At 33.8% G+C, this 15,626-nt stretch overlaps 1 protein-coding gene, 1 non-coding gene and 1 pseudogene across 2 annotated transcripts; 1 reads left to right on the top strand and 2 right to left on the bottom strand.

The window, feature by feature from the left end:
* Positions 1 to 2,571, bottom strand: LOC123892377. Its single transcript, XM_045942163.1, has one exon. The coding sequence runs from the start codon at positions 2,569 to 2,571 to the stop codon at positions 61 to 63; it is 2,511 nt and encodes an 836-aa protein (XP_045798119.1). The 3' UTR covers positions 1 to 60.
* Positions 2,087 to 2,193, top strand: LOC123893319. The gene has a single exon (XR_006803426.1). It is a non-coding gene; the product is annotated as a small nucleolar RNA R71 (small nucleolar RNA).
* Positions 2,572 to 5,289: 2,718 nt separating the features above from the next.
* Positions 5,290 to 10,204, bottom strand: LOC123888790 (annotated as a pseudogene).
* Positions 10,205 to 15,626: the final 5,422 nt, after the last annotated feature.

Here is a 15,626-nt window from a genome sequence, read left to right as displayed (position 1 = left end):
TTGCCTCCCACGCAGCGCTGTGTTTAAAGTCGGTTAGCTCGACTTTGCACGACCCATAAATCAAGAGGGCGCCTCTTTCAGACTGATATCCTTAACACTGTACTCAACATCCTTAGAGATCCATTTGAACACATCCAACCATCTAATAGGTGCTTTCCCTTTTGCTTTCTTTCTGGTGAGAGGAGGTGGGAGTTTCTTCTCCACTGTGTGAATCTTCCCATGTGCCAGCATTTGGCATTCTTTAAAAATCTGGTCATGAGTATCACGAAATCCACCTAGCATATTCTCATAATCCTCACCCTCTTTGTGTTTCGTGTTCTGGAAGATATCATTTACTGGGTGGGATTTTAGTATGTCGGGAGGGACTTGTTCATAGGTGGGTTTATCGATATGTCCTTCAACTTTTTCGAGTCTACAACAAGAGTTCTTGAAGGTGGGGCCTTTCGTGAATTGAGACAGTATAAACTCGATTTTCTCATCCCCAACCTCAAAGGTAAGCTTCCCTTTCTTTACATTTATTATAGCGCCCGCAGTAGCTAAGAAAGGTCTACCTAACAGAATGGGAATATCAATGTCTTCCCTGATGTCCATGATCACAAAATCAGTAGGGATAAACAGTTGGCCGATCCTTACTGAAACATTTTCCAGTATTCCTAATGGGTATTTGATAGATCTGTCAGCCAACTGTAAGGACATCTTAGTAGGTTTTAAGTCTCCAAGTCCGAGCCTCTTGCAGATAGATAGAGGCATCAAACTTACACTTGCTCCTAGATCACAAAGGGCTTTATCTATGACATATCTACCAACAACGCAAGGAATAGAAAAGTTTCCTGGGTCCTCGAGTTTTGGGGCTAGCTTGTTTTCACTAATTGCATTGCATTCCACTTGCCCAATGTCTTCCATCTTTCGCTTGTTTGAAAGAATTTCTTTTAAGAATTTGGCATAGGAAGGTATCTGGGTTATAGCCTCAATAAAGGGTATGTCAATATGAAGCTTTTTGAGCATTTCGATAAACTTCTCAAACTGTCCCGGATTCTTAGATTTTGCAAGTCTTTGAGGATATGGGATAGGAGGCTTGTAAGGAGGAGGGGGTTCATATGGTTTTTCTTGATCATTCTCAATCACCTCTTTAAGCTTCAATTTTTGTCCATCCTCCACTGCTATTGGTTCTCTCTCAGTGTCCTTGTTAGTTACACTCTTTGAGTCTTTCTCTACATTTTTTTCTAAGTCTCTCGCTCTAACTCTTTTAGCAACGGGATCTTCTAACTCTGTTCCACTTCGCAGCGTTATAGCGTTAATGTGGCACTTGGGATTTGATTGCGGTTGGCCGAGTAATGTTCCGGCTGGGGCAACTATAGCTGCCTGTTGTTGAGCCACTTGAGAAATCTGAGTTTCTAGCATCTTATTATGAGTGGAAATGGAATCGATTTTGTTAGCTAATTGCTTAATCAACTCATTAGTGTGAATATTTTGGTTCATGAATTCCTTATTTTGTTGAGTCTGAGCTAGGACAAAATTCTCCATCATAAGTTCAAAGTTTGACTTTTGAGGGGCAACGGGAGCAACAGGGGCTCCTATTTGGTTTTGGAAGCCTGGTGGAGTGTTAGGCGCAAATAAATCATTATTATTCTTATAGGAGAGGCTTGGATGATTTTTCCACCCGGGGTTGTACGTGTTGGGGTACGGGTTTCCTTGCACATAATTTGCTTGGTCGAGTCCGGCCAATAATTGACATTCAGAGGTTATGTGTCCAGGAACTCCACATAGTTCGCAGTTCGGTTGTACTGCGGCTATGGTAGCGGCGGGAGATAGAGTTAAACTCTCTATCTTTTGAGAAAGGGCTTCTATTTTGGCATTGACATGGTCTATGCTGCTTACTTCGTACATACCGCCTTTCGTCTGGGATTTCTCTATGGCAGCGCGTTCACTTCCCCATTGATAATGGTTTTGGGCCATGTTTTCTATAAGCTGGGTGGCTTCTTGGTAAGGTTTATCCATCAGTGCTCCGCCGGCGGCCGCATCTATGGTAAGTCTAGTGTTATATAGCAGCCCATTATAGAATGTATGAATTATAAGCCATTGTTCTAAACCGTGGTGTGGACAGAGTCTCATCATATCCTTGTATCTTTCCCAAGCTTCGAAGAGTGATTCTCCATCTTTTTGCCTAAATCCGTTGATTTGGGCTCTTAACATAGCTGTCTTGCTTGGCGGGAAATATCTGGCCAAGAATTGCTTCTTCAATTCGTTCCATGTAGTGATGGAGTTCGAAGGTAAAGCTTGAAGCCAAGCTCTAGCTCTGTCTCTTAAAGAGAACGGGAAAAGACGAAGTCGTATTGCTTCGGGTTCGACACCATTGGCTTTTATAGTGTCTGCGCACTGCACAAACACCGAGAGGTGGAGGTTCGGATCCTCCGTCGGCGAACCAGAGAATTGGTTTTGTTGCACGATTTGCAACAGCGCGGGTTTCAATTCGAAGTTCCTTGCTTCGATGTTAGGGGGCGCGATACTCGAATGAGGTTCCTCTTCGGAGGGAACGGCATAGTCCTTGAGAGGACGTTCACGTTGAGCCATCGGTATGAGGTTAAATTGTTTTTGAAATTCGCGGATTCGGCGTTGTAAATGAATATAACGCTCTATTTCTGGGATAGGTTGTTCTAATGATTTCTCGGAGGTACGAGTACTGGGCATACAACCTAAGTAAAAGGGTTGCCTTAATCGTTACAGATTAAAAACTAAGTAGCGAAAATTGACTAAATTAGTCCCCGGCAACGGCTTGAGAGGACGTTCACGTTGAGCCATCGGTATGAGGTTAAATTGTTTTTGAAATTCGCGGATTCGGCGTTGTAAATGAATATAACGCTCTATTTCTGGGATAGGTTGTTCTAATGATTTCTCGGAGGTACGAGTACTGGGCATACAACCTAAGTAAAAGGGTTGCCTTAATCGTTACAGATTAAAAACTAAGTAGCGAAAATTGACTAAATTAGTCCCCGGCAACGGCGCCAAAAACTTGTTGCGATATTTCTGCAAGTGCACAGACTTATCGTGTAGTTATAAAAGATTATCGATCCCACAGGGACTATTTGTTAAAATTTCGCTTATGTTTTTAATATAATGTAAGGTTAAGGCTTAATAATAATTAAAAAGGGGTTTGTAAAATAATTACCTAGAAATAAAATAATCAAATTAAATAACAGTGACTATTAAGAATTGGTTTTAAATAAGTTGGATTTTAACTAACTGGAATGTTACTTTAGGTACTTCAATGGGTTCGGTAATAAACACTATGTTTTGAAAAGTTTAGTCTTTTAAAATTGATTTAAAAATACTCGTCTCACACTTTCGCGCTATTGAGTTATATTATATAATGATAAAATAAATGTATCACTTTCGCTATAACATTTACTTATAAAAATATTGTTTGGAAATCAATTAAATTTTACTAAAAGGGTCTAGTTTTCACAAAACTAGTTTAAAAATATAGAACTCATGTCATCACACTGTTGGACTATATTATATTATATAAATAAGATGTTTTTGCTATCGCTCAATCATTAGTTCATAAAATACTTTTTGAAAACTAATATAATTTAATTAACCTTAAAGAGCTATCGCGATATTAAAGTTAATGTAATGTTTTTACTATCTAGTATAAATTTCAAACAATCGTTCTGTTAATTGATACTTTAATTAATTTTCACTATCGTGCAAAATTATAATCTATTGTTTAATTAAAAACTGAAACAGAAAACTAGACTTGAAAATTTAATTCACAGTTTAATTACCGAACTCATATCAGACACCTATTTCACATACCAGTTATATTAAATTAGTTGGACATAATTATAAATAAAGGCAAAATATAATAGTAGTTACGGGAAAAAGAAAACATAGATATGGATTTAAAATAATTAAAGTGAGCAGTAATAGTAACTGGAATTTGGAAAATAAACTTAAATATATTGATTAATGTAAACTTACAGACAACCGAAACTGGAATTGAAACAGGAAACAAAGGACAAGCTGCAGCTCTCAACACGTAAAGCAGTAAACTTAAGTCTAAAAATTTAAAGTATGTGTTTTTTCTCTTCAGCTTGACGTAGTGAAAGATCCTCCTTAATTCATTCTGAATGCATCTATATATAGGCTGAGGAGTCCTGCCTTTTCTGCTTTCAGTTCCTTTAATTTCTCCCCACGATTCGCAACTGACTTGATAAGATGAGACTGATATTTTTGCTGAAGAATAGCTCACGACCGGCGCCATGTGTTGTTTAAATTTTGCACGTGTTCCTTTACAATAGCTGACTGGCGCCACAATTTTCAAGGCTGGCGCCATATTTTGTGTAACAGAATTGTGTGACTGGCGCCTTAAATTCCACGGCTGGCACCTTAAATCTCACGGCCGGCACTTTAAATCTTGTGGCTAGCACCTTAAATCTTGTGGCTAGCACAAAATTTGTGTCCCTTAAATACATGGCTGGCGCCTTGTATTCATGTGGTTGGTGCCACTTGTTTTGCTTTGTTTCTTTGATATTTTTTTTGGTCTCGGCACATCTGTAGTTTCATAAAAAAAAACAATAATTATTTTATTAATACTAGGATAAATTAGATAAAATATTAAAATACTTAAAGAAATAATAGTGATAAAATAGTGCATTTTTCGGTGTTATCAGTGTGCAAAGGGACCCACATCACATCCACGTTGCCTCTGACCATTGAAAAATTATAAATAAATAATTGAATGTAACAAATTTACAAAATTATTCCCATTAATCAAATGTCATAAATGCAAAGTCTAATTAATTGACTAAAAATGTTTATAATATTAATTTGAAGTAGGAAAATGTTAAACAGTGATGAGGACAATGTCTTTTTAAAAAATAAATTTTTTTATTTAAAACTTTGGCTTTAATCAAGACATTGGTTCAAGTGGTTAATGAACTCCCTCTAGGACGGATTATTCGGGAGGACTCGTGTTCAATTTTCGGGGATATAATATATGGCCAGACTTTCTTAATCTTGCGGCCGAACTCTTGATTATCGACCCTCTTCTCCTGGGAGCTGATGGTTCTTTTAGCAAGTGCACTAAATGATTATCAAGTAGTATAAAAGATTATCGATCCCTCGAGAATTGTGATCCCTCGAGGATCGTGACTAAACTCAGACTAAGGAAATTGAGTGGCAATTCCACTACCTTAGTGGGGCTAAGAATAGTACTGTTTTAGTACTATATTGGATTCCTATTGGTTGAGGCCATGTGTTAAGGAGAACGTGAGTGTCCTTGTATTGAGAGGAGTGATCTGATGCTTGTTAACATGTATTAGAGCTTTACGCCTTATTACATTATTGGATTTTAGTCCAATCCGGAACAACTAGGTACAAGCTAACCTTGGTATAGACCAATCATGCAATTTGGTTCCAAGCTTAATTTCTTTGTAATTAAAAACAAATCATGCATGCAAATTTCAACAAACCATTATCTAACATTAATGTTTTTTTTTTCTTCCTGTTATTCCTCTCTTATGATAAATTTGACAACCTGTACAAACTATAAGGGCCCGTTTGGTGCGCAGGATAGCATAGTGACAGGATAGGATATAAAACAGGATAAGGATAGGATAGGATAACAGCAGGATAACAGTTATACTCAGTTATCATATCATATGTTTGGTGCACACAGGATAACAAACATGATAACTATTATATTTTGTTTCTAATACATACTTGCTCATAATAATATGATAAGATATATAACATATTTAATTGACAAAATTACTCTTGTAAAACAATTGTTATTTTTTTAAAATTATTTTGTAATACTTTGAATTTTATAAATAAAAAATATAAATAAGTAATCAAATAACTTTATATAATTTAAAATAAAAATCATGAGAAAATAATCAAGTTTAATTTTTTATATGAATCATGATCAAATAAATAACTCAATAATATATACATATTAGATAAGCCAAATAAATATATGATATATCTCATACGTAAATAATAAAACTATTATTGCAAAAGAATTATATTTAATTTTTTATAAAATTTAAATTAATATTCCTATTTGTCAATTTTTTAATAATCATTTTACTTTAAAATATTGTAATTTTAGTAAAATTTTGATTTTTTAGAATATATAAATTACAAAATTACCCCTGTGAGAAAATCACATATATATTTAAAAATTAATTATTTAATTATTTATATTTTATTAATTTTATTTTATGTATTTTAAATATATTTTATAAAATAAATCAGTAATTTTTTTTTCTTCTTATCCTATCCTGCTGGTAACCCAGCTCAAATTTAGGATAAGAATTATAACTAGAGAGACAAGATAGGATAAGCTTCAGGATTAACTTATCATATCCTGCTGTATCACCAAACACTGGATTGCGGCAGGATATGATACAGTTATCCTATCCTGTCTCTTATCCTGTGCAACAAACGGGCCCTAATAGTATTAGTGATGCTCCATAGCCAGACTCAATGCTGCACTATCTATCCTATTTAGTGTCATAAGAGAAACCACAACAGATCTCATTGTTGGACGTTGTTTCGGATCTCGGTTTATGCAAGCCTTGGCAAGTTGTGTCATCTGCAAGTGGAAAAACAGGTAAAACTTGTGTATAGCTTGTCTGATAGTACTGAAATCAGAAATATAAAAATGTTTATGATTCATAAATAGTACATACCTTTTTGATGGAATCAATTGAATAGTTATCTCCTAGCCTTGGATCCACTAGTTTTCTTAAACCTTCTTCTATAGGATCTCCATCTTGATCAATAACTTCATCAAACTGCCATACATATATCATCAGATTTTTTTAGAAAAAAATAACACAATATGTGAAAGGTACTAATTATTATGTATAAACTATCAGGCTGTCAACTGAGAATAAAAGATATGGGAATTAACAATGAATTACCAAAGCTACAAGGCTTTTGTATTCATCAATAGATTCATTGGTCTTCATCTCAAGGCTCTTGAGCTCGAACTCAGTACTAGGTTTATCAATTTTGACCACGGCTGCTTTTGCAGAAATTAGTTCGTACATAACAACTCCAAAAGCATACACATCTATCTTGCGAGAAATATGTCCGTACGCATTTCTGCTCAAAAGCGAATGATTGAATTAAACTAGGCGAACGATTGAATTAAACTAAGGAAGAGGATTAGTTTTTACTTTTCCATCTAATGAGTTATAACTGGTTGATTACTACTAAGAATTTGGATTTATCATGCTAATACTGAGAAAACTTCTTTGTAATCGGTACAAAGAAGCTATATCGATGACAGTAACTAAGGCATTTCCAAATCCTATAACCTAAGATATTTATATCAAACACATAAAACGAAGAGCAGAATTCATCATACTCAGGCGGCATGTAACCAAATGTGCCAACGACATGATCAGTGTTATCCGTTGAACTTGCAACATCAGACAGTTTGGTCATTCCAAAATCTGCAATCTGTAATAATAGGAATAATATATGATCACAACAATTATCTCAGGAAGGAAAATAGAAACAAAATATTGAGTCATTAGTACTATTACTATACCTTTCCATTGAAGTTTCCATTTAATAAAATATTATCTGATTTTATGTCGCGATGGATATATACAGGCACTGAATGGTCATGAATATACTCGAGGCCTCTCGCTACATCTAGAGCAATTCGCAACCTGGTAGACCATGTCAGCGGTTCTTTCGCTGCAAACAATATTCACTTTAATGAAACATCAATGAAAATAGATAATCTTCATCATGTGTTTATATATCACCTGAATTATGTAGATGTTGGCTTAAGCTTCCATTGTCCATGTATTCATACACAAGGAATAGAGATCCCTCAATACAATATCCAATCAAGCGTACCTATATGTGTATAACAGAATTTAGTATAACAATAATTTAAAACAATCCTATGAGCACTTGTGATAATATGTTTGAAAACTTACCAGATTGCGGTGATGAACACTTGTTAAGACTTTCATTTCAGCAATATAATTCTCTTGTCGCTAACATCGTCATCTTTTTTATTGCAGTTTTCTATGCAATCAAAGACAACTTACATAATAAGATAGACACATAATGATAGACACATGACATGGAGGTTATCATCTTTCTATTTAAACTTTTCTTTCAAATTTTCAATGGAAAGTAAAACTATTAAACTAACAATGCTATGATTATAACAAACCTTTCCTTTCAGCTCACCATAGTAGACCTCTCCAAAACCACCTTGACCAATTTTGTTAGCCAAACTGAAGTTATTTGTAGCATTGGCCAATTCTTCGTACGAAAACTCAGGTGATTTGTCCACCACAATAAATTTGGATTCAGTATCACCATTGGAATCTTTATCAGTTGTCACAGGAATAAAATAAGCAAGTTCAACTCATGAATATTAGATCACTTCATTCACTATATTCTTTAGTTGAAGGTAATAAGGAATTTGAGTTAAAAAAAATTACATGTGCCACCTTTAGTTGAAGGTGCCGTTGAATCTTCTGGTGTCAATTTAGACTTCTCTATATTCTTCTTAACATATATACAAATTGATAATAACAGAAGCATGCATATTCCTCCAATAGATATTCCAGCAGTAACTAAACTTCTAGTTAAATGACCTGCTTATTTAGATAGAAATTCAATTCTCATATGTTTGTGAACATGCCAAAAATAAATAGTCATCATATATAGCCAATTCTCTGATAAGTTTGAAGGCCAAACCTGCTTTTCTGCGAGGGAAAAGGTAATAGAAATAATGATATGCAACCAAACATAAATGAATATTCATTGTTTATTGAAGAGTTACACAATAAAACTTACCTAGGGCTAGAGGGCAAGGGAACATAAACTCCATTTTCATCTGCAAAATTTTAAAAAATAATATAAAAGAACGAATAGTCATACCTCTAAAATCCAAACGTGACAATCAATAAACACGTCGAGTTCTTAATGCATTTTTCATTAACATAGAGGAACAAATAATGTCCCTTGACGTTACAAAGTCAAGTTCTTACCATTAAGTTTACACCTCTTGGACAATGCAACTGAAATAACACATCGTTTTTGTAATTTTAAAGAACTACTTTTTAGTAACATTTTAAAGAACTTCTACTAAAACATAACAAAATTTAAAAGGAATTGAAATTCAAAAGTAACCGATTTTATGAAGACCAACTATACTATAATCAAACTTTACTACATATAAGTTTGCCTTTTCTATAAGGTCCATAATATAAATAACCAAACCTTACCAAAATCATCCAAGTGGTTGACCTCAAATAGGTCCATACATATGTTTGGGAGAATTCGAGTTTGAATCCTCGCTAAAGACTTTACATCTTCCAACCACACTCTAGCTTAACAGGGCCCTTGACCTTCTCATAGGAAAGGGAAGATTAAGAACAATTTTTTTTTACTAAAATCAAAATATTTGATCAACAGAATAATACCCTTTTGTACAAATGGAAAGCCAACACCAGAACGCGCACAAAATTTCCAATATCCGATAACCAAACCATGACAGAAAAATAAAAATCTAACCTTTCCCTGGAATAAAAACAAGACCACTTCCTTGGCTGAAATTAACACCAGGGTTATACCTCTGCAACAAATCAGCCTCAATCTCGGTATCATTTGCATTAGACTCCAAAGTGTCCTCCTTTCTAAGTGGATATGTGATGAACAATCCATAATCCTTGGAAACCTTTCTGTTCCCACAGGAACAGTTAACAGTAACATTAACATTAACATTCACAAACTTAGGAATAGAGTTTTCTGCATAAACGTTGTCTCTCTCCATTCTCTCCTTAGTGGTCAAATTGCTAAAAGTGAACTCAGAAATTGAAGCATATGTATCTTTTTGCTGATGCTGGTAGAGAAAAGTGTGACCAAGAAACTCATCATTGATGCAATCACAAGGGAATGGAACATTCACTCTTGAATCACCTATGAAACTATCTTTATTTGGTACTGTGTCAGTGTTGTAGCTCACAATATCTTCGCGTTTTAAAAGAACCTTGGATTTCATGATATCCGAAATATATGTCAAGTTTGTACCTTTCAACAAATAACAGGAAGCTAAAGCTAAGTCACAAGTTTTGCTACATTTTGATTCTGCAATGAAGGATTTAGAGGCCAGCATCAAGAATAGAAATGACAATCTGATCAATTTGATTGGTTTCATTGTATAGAGAGTAATAGGAACACAATACAAAAAAAAAAGATTGCAAAATGTCAACAACAAACACAGAAGATTTATCGATGTTCGAAGCAATTTCCATCCTTATTGAGGTCATCACTCATCACATAACTATGATCAAGGTGAATGCAACAGCAACAATGTTACAAGACTTTCTAGGAAGGAACACAACTTCTTCACTTGAACATCTAGGTACATAGTAATTTATATAAAAAGAGCTTACATTCAAGGAAAAAGAGAATGAAAATCCAATTAAACAATAAATACACCTTAATGCTACCTCTTCATGTCTATTCAAAAAAAAAATTGGTGGATTCTTTCTCCCATACCTTTAATAAGTTGGTACCATGTATTTTTTTATGTATATTTTTTCATGTAGCGTATGATTATTTTTATTTTTAATTTGAGTATTAAACAAATCATTTTCTGTATTTTTTATTTGTTTAGTAAAATCACACTGTTTTTTATTTTATTTTTTTTATAAAAAAACTAATAAAATCATACGGTTGAAATCAAATAGTTTTAACCTTTTAATATTTTTACTAAAGAAATATCAAAATACAATATATGTTCATGTCGGATGGGACAGGACAGAGATACCTGAAACCTGTCGGATATGAGTTTATAGTTCTACTCTTCATCTCCGCTTAAAATTGGGATATGTATAGGGATATCCTCATATCCGAGTTTTATAGATTTAGATTTGGAAGGGGAAAAATTGTCTTCGCTCATTGCTATGCCTACTCTTCCATTAAACTCATCACGTTTAATTTTTAAAATGTATGGAAAGATTACCTTATCCGTTTGGTTGGAAGGAAAAAAAATAAGAAGGAAGGAAAACACAAAAACCTGAATGAATTTAAACTAAATTTTAGTTCAAATTCATCCCTCGATTTTTTGTATTTTTCTTGCTTTCCACTTTCTTTCCTTCCAACAAACGGAACCTAAAATTTCTATAGAGGCCGGTTGTGTAGGAGATACTCGTCAGCTTGGAAAGAGTCCATCATATCGTTGACTTTGAATATAGAGTGTTATTAAGATTAAGAGGGAAGAGGTGTTAATTGAAAAATATTTGTATGAAGGTGATATTCTCTAGTTTATCACGTATATGAGGTCACAAAAAGATATTTGCTTTCACTAGTACTTAAATTAATCACGTACTCCATATGAGAACTAAGTTGTTAAACATGAATACAAAAATTAAAAAAATGTGAAGAATACATGAATACTAAATTTTTTTCATACACAAAAATTAGATATTAATTAAACCCGTGACCACTTATTTAAGAGGTTCAAATCCTTTACAAATTGAATCAATCCATGGTGACCATCATGAATGTGGTCGAGCAGCTTCGCTTCTTTCAAGTCTTTGTCACTTCTTACTTTTGGCAAGAACATGCAGTAATTGACGACCATTTCCCCCATTTCTATCGGGATTCTCAACATTTCTCTCCATTTATAAAACATATAGAAAACAATAGAACAAGAGAAATCTGAGGACTTTTTAAAATAAAATAAAAAATCTGAGGAAAAAAAATGCATTTAACAACTCTGAAAGTATCTTGAATTTTAAAATTCGAATAACATAAACGCATCTTCAAATTTTAAAATATGAATAATACCGGTGTATGAGACCGGTGTATGAGAGAAAAAAATGCTGCAATAGAAACGAAATATTAGAAAAATATGGGTACTAACTTATATGTTCAAACTTGACAAATTAGATGAATTAGAGGTGGTTTTATGTTTTTTTGAATCAGAGAGGTGGTTTTTTGAAAAATGAAAGATTGTGAGTTGGGTATTAAGGTTTTTAGACATCGTGAGATTTTTTGAGAATTTTTTATTGTAAAAGTGCAAAACAACACATTAGCTCAAAATTCAAGTGAGAAGCCGGATCTATTACACCAGTAGTTAAAAACCAAGTTTTTTTAAAATAAAAAAATAAAGAGTAGAATTGAAAGAATAAAATGCAGCCAATAGGGTGCTCATTTTCCCAATGAGGTGCTCTCTTTGTGATGGTTATTTTGACTATGAAGATTATGGTGAGTGGTATAACAAAAGACACAACTTAGTATAATAGAATATATGGATCGCGAGAGAAATTTTAGTTCTTCATAACATGAATGAAACGTAACTGGCTCTGTTACTAAAACAAGAATTTCAAAATTTATTTTCCGGAAAAAAATTATGTTTAAGAAAATAGATTCCGAAATAAACTTAGGGGCAAAAAAGAGATTTTGAGATTTTTTGGGGAAAAAAGAATGGAGGGAGGAGAAGAGAAATTTTCTCCATGTAAGTAGGCATGGCAATGGGTACCCGCGGGTACGGTTTTTACCTTCCCCGTTCCCCATACCCGAATCATTGATAAATACCCGTTCCCCGCCCATTACCCGACGGGGATGAAAAATTGAACCCAATCCCCGTCCCAAATGGGTTCGGGTATACCCAAATGGGTTCGGGTATCCCCGAACTTTGCCCTGCCCTGCTGAACCTTACCCGAACCCAAAATTTTTCTAAACGCTAAATTTTCCTAAACGCTGACATACATACAATACAAAAAATTTCAAATAATAAAGTACAAACCAAAATTTCAATGCATTAAACATACAAATGAAATGATATTCCAAAATATCAAACCAAAATTATCAAAACTATAAAATAGTACCGGTACAAACCAATATTCTAAAATATAGTAATTTTATATAAACGGGCGGGTTCGGGGACGGGTTCGGGGTGGGTACCAATATCTCCGTTACCCGCCCCATCCCCATGTTTTGAAATCGGGGAAAACCCAAACCCGAACCCAAACCCAGTCAAATCGGTTTTTCCCCGTCAAACTCGGGGTGGGTTTGGGCGGGTACCCGCGGGTACGGGTTCTGTTGCCATACCTACATGTAAGGAGTTGTTGGGCCGTGAGCATGTGATGGGCCATGAGTATCATGTATGTCCAATAAGTAGTTGAGATTTACTTCTGCCACCCTACCAGTTTCTCGCGTGCCCTACGTCTTTTCCATTTTACCCTTCCTCTATTTAATTAGCAAATGTTATAAAAATGAGAATTTTTTGAAAAATATCGTCTGAGAAAATGGATAGGGTGAAAAAATAAATCTCTAAATAGTTAATTGATTCTGGTGGAAGGGATCTTGGTAGTAAGAAACGTACCAACAAAAGTTAATTAGTCCTTTGATCGATCAACAAGCACTTAAATTGTAAAAGTTAATTAGTGGTAGATTAGGGTGAAGTTGTAGGCAAAAGAGAGAACAGGTTTTAGAGATTATCAAGGATGAAGAAAGTGGAAGGAAGGTAACTAGTAGTGACTGAATTTTATTTTAGTTTCCTAACAAAATTTAGACACATCTTTTGATAAAAAAAATTAAATAATTTGTATCTTTAAATAAATACATGATGAGTACTTTTTTTGTTGTTGTCAGGAGTACTTTATTAAGTGCGTCTAAAAATGTGTCTAAATATTTTGATAGACACAAGAATTGCTCTTTTTTTAGAGGAATTTTTCTATGGGTATAATCACAAATTAATTATTTATTTTTTTTGGTGAAAAATTAATTTTATTTAGGCGCACATACAAATCTAATAAATTAAAAGAAAAATATAATAGTCACATCAATCAATCTCATTTTAATTTTTTTCTTTTTAATTTTTTGCTTCTTTATGTGAGTGTGCCTAACAATGAAATATTGGGTTTGGGCCTAAGTTAGACTTTCACCTCCTCTTTTTATGGGTAAATTATTACTCAACTCTCAATTTTTGTGTGAATGTAAAAATAAGTATATAATTTGATATGCACACGTTTGAGCTGTTATAATCAGAACAGACATTTAACATTAAAAAAAAAAAATGATGAGTGTCGGTACAATTCCTCTCACAGCCGCCACTTTTTTTTCCTCAAACCTTAATTTCTCTTCTTCTTCATTCACCAAAAGAGGGGTGGTTTTATGGTCAATTTTTGACCCAAAATCACCCTCTAAATTGTTTTTTTCTTTCTTTTTAATCAAATAAGTGATTTTCACATCTTTTTATTTTTTTTTGTGATTTTCTGTTTGTTTGTCGTTGTTTTGTGCGGCGTTGTGTTTGTCGTCGTCTTGTGTGGCGTTTGTTGGTTTTTCGTTTTGGTACCGTGTTTCGTTGATTCAAATTGACATATCCACCTCAACTCATTATAGATTTGATGAACACTTGTACATCAACGTTGCAGATCCGGGAGTATAAATATTCCGGTTACATTTATTTCGTCATATTTGTAGGCACTTTCATGATGCCGTTGTATGCTATTAACCTAGGTGCTGCAAGATTGTTTGTAGATTCACCTTTTTTAGTTTTTAGCAATCTTGAATTTGTAATGATCTATGTATGTGTTTGGTTCTGCAGTAAAAAAATTGAGTTTAACAGAATTGAATTTGACATAATTGATTTTGGTTAAAAGTGAGTTGAACATAATTTATTTATGTTTGGTTGATTCTCAACATTTGATGTTGTTTGAGTAATTTGAGTCAAAATCGCTTTTAAATGTGTAAATTACCAAAAAGGTCTTAACATGAATAAAAAGTTATTCTTATTATTATTAAAACTAAATTTCATTTATAATTCGATTATGGATTTTATTTCAAGACAATTGTGAAAATTAAATGACAATATTTCTTCTATTTAACTTTTTTTTTTTGACAAAAACTAATAATAAAAACTAATTGAAATTTTTTTTGGTACAAAAGAGGGCCTAAGCCCAAAGAAAAAAAATAAAACTAATATGGTGTTGAATATAAAAACCATTGGAGAAGGTAAAAGTTGAATGTGTGTTGAATGATTAGGTGGAAGAAAGAGAAAATGATGTGGAGTGAAAAAGTGGGTGTTGAATATTTTTTTGGTGTTGAAACCATTGTATGTAGTCTTAATGGAAGAGTACTCTTGAGTCTTGTCCCCATCTCATTCACTGACGTCTTAATTTAGAAGTGCATTGTGCCGACCTCAAGTCAATGGCTTACATTCTTGATGATACCGTTTACTTGTTTAGTTGTAAAAGTCTTGAAACGTAGAAATTAAGAGTACGGATTAGTTGAAGAAGCATCCAAGTCAAAAGTGGCCAGTTTGCTTTCTTCTTCATTCTTTGATTTCTAAGTCATAAATCATCTTAGTAATAGGGACATGTAATATTGCAAAGCATCAAAACTTCACATCACATGTGACTCCCAATTCGTCTACTCCTTCCGTCCCAAGATATAAATAAAAGTGGGTCAAATAAACTTGATGTATTTGGTTAAAGATTTGGACTGAATACATTCATTTTTATTGACCAACTTTTACTTGTATTTTGGGACGGATGAGTATATATTTGAACTTGAAAGGGTTGAAGGGGTAAGATTGAGTGCCTGCCATATCCTTTATGCAGCAAAGT

This window comes from Trifolium pratense, linkage group LG6 (assembly GCF_020283565.1).
Source record: "Trifolium pratense cultivar HEN17-A07 linkage group LG6, ARS_RC_1.1, whole genome shotgun sequence".
In the NCBI taxonomy this organism is placed as follows: Eukaryota; Viridiplantae; Streptophyta; class Magnoliopsida; order Fabales; family Fabaceae; genus Trifolium; species Trifolium pratense.
Note: the sequence above shows the minus strand (reverse complement) of the source record. Positions and strands in the feature narration are given on the sequence as shown.